Source organism: Notolepis coatsorum (assembly GCF_963971535.1).
Source record: "Notolepis coatsorum genome assembly, chromosome: 12".
Lineage (NCBI taxonomy): Eukaryota > Metazoa > Chordata > Actinopteri > Aulopiformes > Paralepididae > Notolepis > Notolepis coatsorum.
In genome coordinates, this window is record NC_140176.1 from 127,068,980 (window position 1) to 127,079,180 (window position 10,201).

Here is a 10,201-nt window from a genome sequence, read left to right on the forward strand (position 1 = left end):
ATCATAGTTCTGTATCGTATGGCTCTCGCTCGGCGTCACTCTCTGCACTGTCCTCGCACACGTGCACGCGCACTGAATAAAGACCACAATGTACCTTTAATCCCAATATTTGTCTGACCACACCCCTATCAGCTTACCCATATAAGCAGGGGTGGGGCCACCCACTCGCCTCCTTCTCGCTTTCACCACAAGGAGGTGCCTCGGTAGATCCCCACTTGACGTGATGTGATGGTAGGAGAAGAGTTGGAAAACAAGGATACGTTGACATCATATCTTTATTTTCTCTCTCACTATATTCGAGAAAATACGGCGATATTGTCTTCGTACTGGAGTGTCTGGAAGATGATCATTCTAAAAATCCTCCACCGGTTTTCGTATTGGGAGTTTGCGCCGCTACATGCCTTTCCAACTGCAGTCCTTGCTGTGTGCTGGTTGCGGTAAAGACACAGCTGGGCTGTAGGACGCGCCGCTGTTGTGAGAAGCGGTGGGTTCCAGGTTTGGTGAGTTATGTTTTGCTGGCGAGCTCCACTTGTCTGTTAGTGCTATGGGGGCTAGTTGACAATGTTTATGAAAACCGGCCCCAGACTAGGGTCCTTTGTTCAGCCTCTTAGGCGACAGAAGACCTTGGTCTGAAGCCCATTATAGTTTAACTAGTGGGCCACGACCATTAACACTGGTGATCCCTGTGTCTTCTGGACGAGTGGATGTTTTCTCTGTCACCGTGTAGGCCCCATCTTTCATATCCAAATGAGAGTATTCCCTCACGAGGAAATATGGGCATAGATGTTCGTTAGTGGAAGATCTGTGTTCAAGTCAGCTACAGGCCAGTTTGGTATTGTGCTGGCTCCGTCGGGTGTTGGTAAAATCACCGTTGTAAAACTGTGTTAACATCTTGTTTCTCTTTTCTCTTAAAAAGTGAGGAGGGTTTCAGAACGGCGGCCTGTCTGAGTGAGTGTTATATCATTGTGTACAAGTTCAGGTGATAGCTGCTTAGCTTACGTGCTAGTGGTGGCCTACTGTTAGCCAGTCAGCTGTTAGCTGCGGCGCTAGCCTGCTGTGATCACTAGGCTAGGAAACGTTAGCTTGCTGCTATCGGCCGAGGCACAGCGCGGGGTGGCTCCGGCCCCTCGCTCGCCGCCGCGGTTCCCAACTCCCCTCTCCCTCACGGGGAGAGGCGGGGGGGATTCGAAGTCTCCCCTCTGGTCGCGTGCGCCGTTCGCTCGGCGTCTCGCGGGCAGGGGCGGTAGCGCCCGACGGTTAGAGCGGCCGTTAGCTTAATGCTACTCTGTTGAACGTGCTTTGATTATAACATGTTTTAAACACTCTTGACTACGACGTCATCTTTGACAGAGGATGTTCGTCGAACCTGCCCTGGGCCAGGACGGCAAGGACTGCGTCAACAAGGGGGACCGTAGCGACGGGATGGAGCGGCGACGCTGCCCAGATCGACAACACAGAACGGCTGTTTACTACGGTGCCTTGAGACTGCACTTCGCTTGATCTACGCTCCGGGTAGGCAAGGTCTGGACCAGACCTTGAGCACGTCTTCTTGCTTTCCCTTCTAAATGTTTTGTAAATAACGATGTTTTCCAAAACGAGTGTTGCTGCACTACATTTAGGATACGATGCGAGTTATGTGTGAATTGTCTTGTCACTGGTATTAGCTTCTCCATGCAAATAGGGTTGTTTATTACAGATGTGAAAATTATCTGGTTTGTTGTGTTGAGAAACTTCATGTGTTCTTGTACCGAGCACTCTCAACTAAGGGGGTTAAACTAACCTATAAAGCTATGCTTAGTGACATATGAGTAAAGAATGATTCTTCTCTCAGCCTGTAATGACAATGAACAGTGTGTTCACATATTAACAGGTTTACCTGTTCAACTGGCCGTATTAAGGGTAAAGTAGGAGGGTTGTGTTTTCCCCCCGGTTCCCTGGGGACTTCTTCATCCTCCTCTCAGACATGTTGTTGCACTACATTGTGTCACTGTGTGGTAGGGATACGATGTAACCCTTAGCTTGATTGCTGAGGTTGTGCTAAACCTGCTTGAGAAACTTTATTTTCCTAAAAGAAAAGATTGTTTGGTCGCTTTTCATGTGTGCTTAGCAAGGCCTGTGGCCGATACTAATCGAGAATTATGTATTCTCTCATTATGAAAAACAGCGTTCCTCTGTAGAGTGTTTTTGCCATTTTTCCTGGTCCCACGCCCTGGAATATTGGGCGTGTGCACCGCAGAAATTCCCCCGCCATAGAGTACGTCACCGTGCGCGTCTCTGTTGGTAGGACTTCCGTGTGCTGTTCAGGTCCATATGATGGATCTGTTTAAAACGGGGGGGTGGTCAGGGCTCCTCCTCACGAAGCTCCTATTCGGGCCTTCTGTGAGTTGGGACTCTCCTTCCATGTGAGGGAGCCTCCTTCAGAGTACAGAGCCTCCTCCTCAGATTGTCAAGGTGAGTGGACCCTCAAGAAGGAGTCCTACTCTATTGTGTATGTATTCGATTCAATTCGATTATTGAGTGTGTATGGGTTCAGTGCCTCCTCCCCGGAGAGCCCTAAAACCAATTTTTTACATGGCTCAAGGTGCAATATATTCTTTTCAATCTGTACAGCTCGCGTGGGAAGTCTCTCTGGGGATTCCCGTCTCCTTCCTATGGGAGGGTGGTGGGATGTAAAAATGTGAACAATTTTTACCCCCGGCTGTGTAGACTGGGATACATACTGTTGGTGCTTCCTTCTTTTCTATTAAAAAGAGTTGGAGTTAGGAAGTATCACACCCCTCTTGTCGTTCCCCTGGGCGCCTTGGGGATTCAATGACGGGTCTAAATAGCCTGTTCATTGATGTGGGTGTGTCCCGACGCACGCATAGTGCTAGCTCTGGGTGTTCTGTAAACAGGCGACTGACTGGCACGCCTTGGTTGCTTGAGGTTAAAACGGCGTTTTTATAAAGCAACTGGGATGGAGGTTTTTCCTCTTCCGACGACCAAATCCGACGACCTGGTTTGGTTATCGACGGATTCTCGTTCATATCTGGGGGATGATGATGGAATGGATCTAAACATATGTAGAGGGGTCTCACGCCCTGGGGGTGGGCCACCGGGCGCGGTTCGCCCCGAACGTCTGGGTGGCGCCTTCTTTTCATGTTTAAGATCAACACGCATATCTGCCCCTTCTTCTGGAGTAGGCATGTCAGTGTGGTTAGGGCACGGGACTGGTTCTGGTCACGCTGGTCCGGATCAGTTGAACCCGTTGTCCGCCGGGGATGCAGATCTGCTGTTCTGGTACCCTGAGGGACTTGGGCTTTTTTCAGGGGGAAAAATGCCAGGTCGGTCCGGGTGTCACAGGGTTAAGCGCTATGGAGACCCTGGTTGGGTACGTTTTTTACTCAGCACTGTCGTAATGGCTTACGGCCATGCCAACCTGTACATGCTCGATCTCGTCAGATCTCGGCCGCTACACAGGTTGGTCCTGGTTAGTACTTGGTTGGGAGACCGCCTGGGAATACCAAGTACGGTGTGCTTGGGGCTGGTTCTCCATTCTTTTTCGCTCCTCTCTCACGCATGGCGAAGAGGGGCCTGTTGGGGTGGTCTTTGACCTCCTCTGGTGACCCTGTGCTTCCCGTATCGCCGGGCCCGGTCCGAAGTAATGTTTCGTCGACCCGTAGGCCTGGGTTAACCCTTTTTTGAAAACTGAAACACTTGTACTGCGGTATAGCCGGTGTATACCCGCAGGTGTGTTTGAGTTTTTTCTTGAGGGGTTATAGGAACAACCACCGCATTGGGTAACACCAAGGTGGTTGATTCCCTGGTGTGTTGGAGCAGTGTCAACTCCCGGGTTACCCGGTTGAGGGTGCCCCTGCACGTTCATGACGTCTGCCAATCGTGTCAGCCTTCTCTGCCTCAACCCCTCTGGGTGGGGGTTTTTAAATGGAGGCTTGGTCATGCAACAACGCCAGCATACGCCCCTTCCGCCGGGGCGGCTGTGTTCAGCTGTCCCCTCTGGCGCCTGTCTCGTCCGCAGTCTCCAGGCTAGGGTTAACAGCCTGTTGCCTGGTTTTTCCCCGGTGCGCTGCCTGCTTCCGTTGGTTAACCTTTTTTGTGTGCTTACGGCCATGCTGACTGCCTGTTCTGCAGGGTCAGTGTGCCAGGCGGGGTACTATTGGGGGGACAGGGCCCGCTCGGCTGAGGGGCCTTTGTCCGAATACGCTGGCGATGTGGGGGGCGGGGTCACTAAGTGCCCACCTGGTGGGGTCTTGATGCTGGCATCATGGACTTCTCCGGGCCCCCATTCCAGGGGGTCCAGTCCCTTTGGTGGGTCTGGGCCTTCCTTCGCGCTCCGCTGCTACGGCCTTGCCACAGGGTTTGGTTTGCCCTTGACCCCGTGATTCTGGGGGCAGTAACGAGGTTGTTCCCTCCGTTCGTTCCCGGGTGGCATGCGGGTTGTGCGTGTGTGTAGTCGTGGGGTCAGGCCACGGTCTGCTCACCCTGTGCGTTGAGTTGCTTGAGTGCCTCTTCGCACGGTCGGGTCCGTCGCCCTCCCGGGAAACCTCCAATAGGGGGGGTGCCCTCCATTAGGGTGGGTCGGGGGGGCTCGGCCCTCCCTGTTCTGATGGTTGTGGGGGGCTTTCAGCGGGGTGTATTTGTCGGCCGATGGCTCTCGCTCGGCCTCCCTTGTGCAGTGAGTGACGCCGAGCGAGAGCCATACGATACAAAACGTTAGGTTATAACTATAACCAAGTTCTGTTAGTAGTGGTGACGCTCGGCGTCCGACGCCGCTGCAGCCCTTGATCTCGCCTTGTGGTGAAAGCTTGGGAAGGAGGCGAGTGGGTGGCCCCACCCCTGCTTATATGGGTAAGCTGATAGGGGTGTGGTCAGACAAATATTGGGATTAAAGGTACATTGTGGTCTTTATTCAGTGCGCGTGAACGTGTGCGAGGACAGTGCATGAGTGACGCCGAGCGTCGCTATACTAACAGAACTTGGTTATAGTCATAACCTAACGTTAAAAAGAGGCTCCTAAACGACAAGGCTGAATCAAAGTTCATTAATCTTATCAGATTACATGAACCACACAATCATGACAGCTCTCTAAATGAAATGGTAGAAAATCTCAATGATGCACTGTCATCTGTATTAGATTCTGTCGCCCCACTAAAAATGAAAAAGAAAAAAACCAGAGCCTCGCCCTGGCTGAACTATAATGCTGTCAACAAAGAAAAAAGGAAATGTCGTGCAGCAGAGCGAAAATGGAGAAAAACAAAAACCACCTGCTGTGATATATACAAAGATGCTTTAACTGCTTATAATAAAACCATCCGCTTAGCAAGGAAAGACTACTTCTCTAAAATCATTACAGAAAAATAGAGAGCCTATTAGGATGCTAATGCTCACCCATGCCTGTATTTTTACTGTTGTGAAGCACTTTGAACTGCAATCTCTGTATGAAAAGTGCTATACAAATAAAGTTATTATTATTATTATTATACATGACATACAGGTATTTAGTAGTGTTACATTTGTGACATATACGATACAGTGCTGTTACCCAGAGATCCTGACAGAGTATATACATATGATGGGGAGGGACTGTACATTAGACATTAAACCATTGTATTTTGTATGAGAAGGCATGGCCATCTCTCTCGTTGCGACGTAGTTTATCGATTCATGGGTATCTTTTTATCTACAAAGCAATTATTGGGAAACTTCCACCTTATATTACACCTTTGTTGGTCTAGAGTGCTGTCACCTACTGTTATGATGTGTGTGTTCTGTTCTGTGTTAACTCGTCGTCATCACCATCATCATGTAAACGAGGGAAACCTCATGAGTATAAATAAAGGTTTGATTCATAACAAACAGCTCGCTGGTTAGACACTAGGCTATGTAACGTACATTATTATTACATTACTTGCAGTGCATGGTTGGGAATTAATGACAAAAGCGATAATGATTAATATATTAAACTTGTTTATTGAAATGTTTAAGATATTGCTCAGCAAGGCAGCAGAATGTCGTTATAACATAATGTTGTTGAGTGAAAACACTTTGGAAACGACTGTGGGCCATGGGCATGCGCAGTTGTGGTGTGCAGCAGAGTTTGGCAGAACAGCGCGCGGCTCACTGGGACGCACACGTCGCTTCACAGACCAACCGACAACATGCAAACAAACGCAATACTTGCTCAACGGTTACCTCAGGTCTGGTGCGTCGCCGAGTTGACGGCAGATAAAGGTTCTAATCCGCGTCTCTTCAGACATGATGATCACCGTTGTTGTTCTCCGGTTTGGCGGTGCCGCCAACTGTGAACCGGAAGAGACGTCACACTACTTCTTCTTCTTCTTCCACTTTCCGGCAGTCTAGACAATAGGGGGTATCTGCAGAGCCGCAGAGCCAGGCTGGACGGGTTGGAGGCGGGGCTTCGTGGTCTGGACAAGTATTCTTCTTCTTCTTCTTGTAATTTCCGGCAGTCTAGACACCTTCCGGCGTATTGCTGCCTAACTCAATCTTCTTCTTCTTTAATGTCGAGTCGCCACAACAGAAAGGCGCATACCGCCACCACAAAGACGACTTCAAACTTGAAATGGTAACAACCGATGAGGTACTCAAAAAATTGAGCGCCCTCCAACCTAACAAGGCCACTGGCCATGACAACATCCCCTCCACGCAGCAGCCGCCATCACCCCAGTCATCACACACATAATAAACCTCTCTATAAAACAGGGGCACGTCCCCAAGGACTTCAAAATTGCGAGAGTGACCCCTCTACACAAAAAGGGCAGCAAATTAGACCCAGGCAACTACCGCCCTGTTTCTATTCTTACCTCCATCTCGAAAGTCATGGAGAAAATAGTCTACGAACAGGTCGAAAAGTACCTGGCGGAAAAAAACCTAATCTACGAATTCCAATCTGGCTTCAGAACGTCCCACTCCACTGACACATGCCTCCTCTATTTGAACGACCACATCAAACAAGAGGTGGACGCTGGCAAATACTGCGGCATGGTCATGCTGGACCTACAAAAGGCCTTCGACACTGTCAATCACTCCATTCTAATGGACAAGCTAAAAGCAATTGGTTTTGATAGCCTATCAGTGAGCTGGATGCAATCCTACCTGGAGGGGAGAGAACAGATGGTAGAGGTAAACGGTACTCTATCCCCCCCCCTCACAGTGAGCTGTGGTGTTCCACAAGGAAGCATACTAGGACCGCTACTCTTCCTAATTTATGCAAATGACATGTCGTCAGCCTGTGACTGCAACTTGTTCCTGTTTGCGGACGACTCAGCCCTGCTGGTCTCTGACAAGAACAAATTGCAGGTTGAAAAAACCCTCAGCACGGAACTAGGCAAAATCTGCATATGGCTCGCTGATAACAAACTATCATTACACATGGGCAAAACAGAGTCCATTCTCTTCGGTTCAAATAACAAACTCAGCAAGACCGACGGCTTCTCAGTTACAGTGGGTGACAATATTGTCACAAGGAAAGACGAAATTACCTACCTGGGTTCCATCCTAGAGGCAAATCTTTCCTGTGACAAAATGGCATCCAATGTAATAAAAAAAGTCAACCAACGAACTAGATTCTTGTACCGGATCTCCTCTCTGGTAAACAAGAATACCCTGAGGACTCTGGCAGGAGCACTCATTCAAGGGTACTATGACTATGCGTGCACCTCATGGTACCAAAGCACCTCAAAGGCGCTTAAAACAAAATTACAAACATCACAAAACAAACTGGTCAGACTACTACTTGACCTGAACCCCAGAACCCACCTCACCCCTGCCCACTTTGCCAACCTAGGATGGCTTAGAGTAGACGACAGAGTACAGCAACTTGCAATGGGCCTGGTCTACAAGATACACTATACGACCGGGGTGCCCATGTACATGTCAAAATACTTCCCAAAGGTCAGTGAATACCACAACCACTACACCAGAGGAAGCTCAACAAATCATGTTAAACCCAGATTCGGCTCAAACAAGGGACTAAACACGTTTCGCAATTATGCCACAACAATGTGGAACGCCCTACCCAAAGCTGTAAAGGAATGTGAATCCCTGCCCACATTCAAAACCGCCCTTAAAGAGCACCTACGGGAGGCTGCAATTCGAAACTGGCCACCGTAAATGCCCAAAACCCCCACCACCTCCTAATAGACAGTCTCCTCCCCACCGCATGTATATATTCCCTCCCCGCCGTATGTATATTCCCCTCCCACCCACCCACCCCCTCCTAATGTACAGTCCCCTCCCCATCATATGTATATACTCTGTCAGGATCTAGGGGTAACAGTACTGTATATTTGAATACCGTTTATGTCACAAATGTATCAGTACTAAATATCTATATGTCCCTATGCCATAAATGTCATGTATGTTGTGTATGTCATAAATGTCTATATGAATTGAAAATGGGGGACCCTGATGGAAACAAGACAAACGTCTTTCTCAGGTCTGCATCCCCTTAACAATTGTATGTATTGAGCCGTACTGTATTGTACCCATTCTGCAATCTGTTAAATAAAGTTTTCATTCATTCATTCATTCCTGTCGCTGGGCCAATACGGCAAGATTCCGACAAATAAAGAAAATAATAACAAAACAAACAAAACAACAAAACCAAACAAAACAAAACAAAAATAAAACAAAACAAAATCAAAATCAAAACATAACCCAGGATATACAAACCCTAACCTCACCTCCCTATCCTACCTAATAAACTTAAACCTAACCTAACCACAACAAGAATTTAACTCACTCCTGTCCTACCCTCCAATAATTCTGTGTTCTACACCTTAAGATGTAGGCCTGTGTCCACAAGAAATGCCATAACCGCTTTCACTACTGCCCTTTGCTGTTCCTCAGGTCCTAACAAACTCCTCAGTGAGATGCAAGGCAGCCCTGCATCCAGGACTGCAGTGAACAGCACCCTCCTCTCTGATGCGTAATTGGCACATTCCATAACCACATGTTGCACAGTTTCCTCTGCCCCACATTCACACAGCCCATCCTCATGCTTCCCAATGCGGGCCAGCCCCCCCGCTAGTGTCCAAACCTCAGCCTCGTCATCATCACCTGCTCTCTTCTGCTGTTCCCCAGGGTGACGTTCCCTCCCCTAACACTATTCTGCAAGCTGTAATAAAACCTTCCTCTCTTTTCTCCCTCCCATTCCTTCTGCCACCTCCTGGTAATCTCCGCCTTTATTTCACTGCGAAATTCTGATACCCCCAAGGCTACGCCTACATCCACCTCCTCCCTCCTCAGGGCCTCTTTCGCTGCCAAATCCACAGCCTCGTTGCCCTTCACCCCCCTATGGGCTGGAACCCAAATGAACCCCACTTCAACTCCTGCCCGTTCTGCTCTATAGAGCGCAGTTAGCAGTTCACAGATGAGATCCGGCCTAACCCGTGACCTCCCACCCTGCAGCGCCATCAATGCAGCCATCGAGTCCGAGCAGATAACCACCTGCTGCGGCCTCACCTCTTCAGATAACCACCTGCTGCGGCCTCACCTCTTCAGATAACCACCTGCTGCGGCCTCACCTCTTCAGATAACCACCTGCTGCGGCCTCACCTCTTCAGATAACCACCTGCTGCGGCCTCACCTCTTCAGATAACCACCTGCTGCGGCCTCACCTCTTCAGATAACCACCTGCTGCGGCCTCACCTCTTCAGATAACCACCTGCTGCGGCCTCACCTCTTCAGATAACCACCTGCTGCGGCCTCACCTCTTCAGATAACCACCTGCTGCGGCCTCACCTCTTCAGATAACCACCTGCTGCGGCCTCACCTCTTCAGATAACCACCTGCTGCGGCCTCACCTCTTCAGATAACCACCTGCTGCGGCCTCACCTCTTCAGATAACCACCTGCTGCGGCCTCACCTCTTCAGATAACCACCTGCTGCGGCCTCACCTCTTCAGATAACCACCTGCTGCGGCCTCACCTCTTCAGATAACCACCTGCTGCGGCCTCACCTCTTCAGATAACCACCTGCTGCGGCCTCACCTCTTCAGATAACCACCTGCTGCGGCCTCACCTCTTCAGATAACCACCTGCTGCGGCCTCACCTCTTCAGATAACCACCTGCTGCGGCCTCACCTCTTCAGATAACCACCTGCTGCGGCCTCACCTCTTCAGATAACCACCTGCTGCGGCCTCACCTCTTCAGATAACCACCTGCTGCGGCCTCACCTCTT

General features: G+C 49.6%; 1 protein-coding gene across 2 annotated transcripts in view; it reads right to left on the minus strand.

Moving 5' to 3' along the window:
• LOC311238460 (uncharacterized protein) overlaps positions 1-6,298 on the minus strand; it is a 157,415-nt gene extending 151,117 nt beyond the window's left edge. For both annotated transcript variants that reach the window (XM_084326533.1, XM_084326532.1), the window contains exon 1: positions 6,193-6,298. In XM_084326533.1, the coding sequence (XP_084182659.1) occupies positions 6,193-6,257 (65 nt within the window). In that variant the 5' untranslated portion in view covers positions 6,258-6,298. The remainder of the gene's footprint in view (positions 1-6,192) is intronic.
• Positions 6,299-10,201: the final 3,903 nt, after the last annotated feature.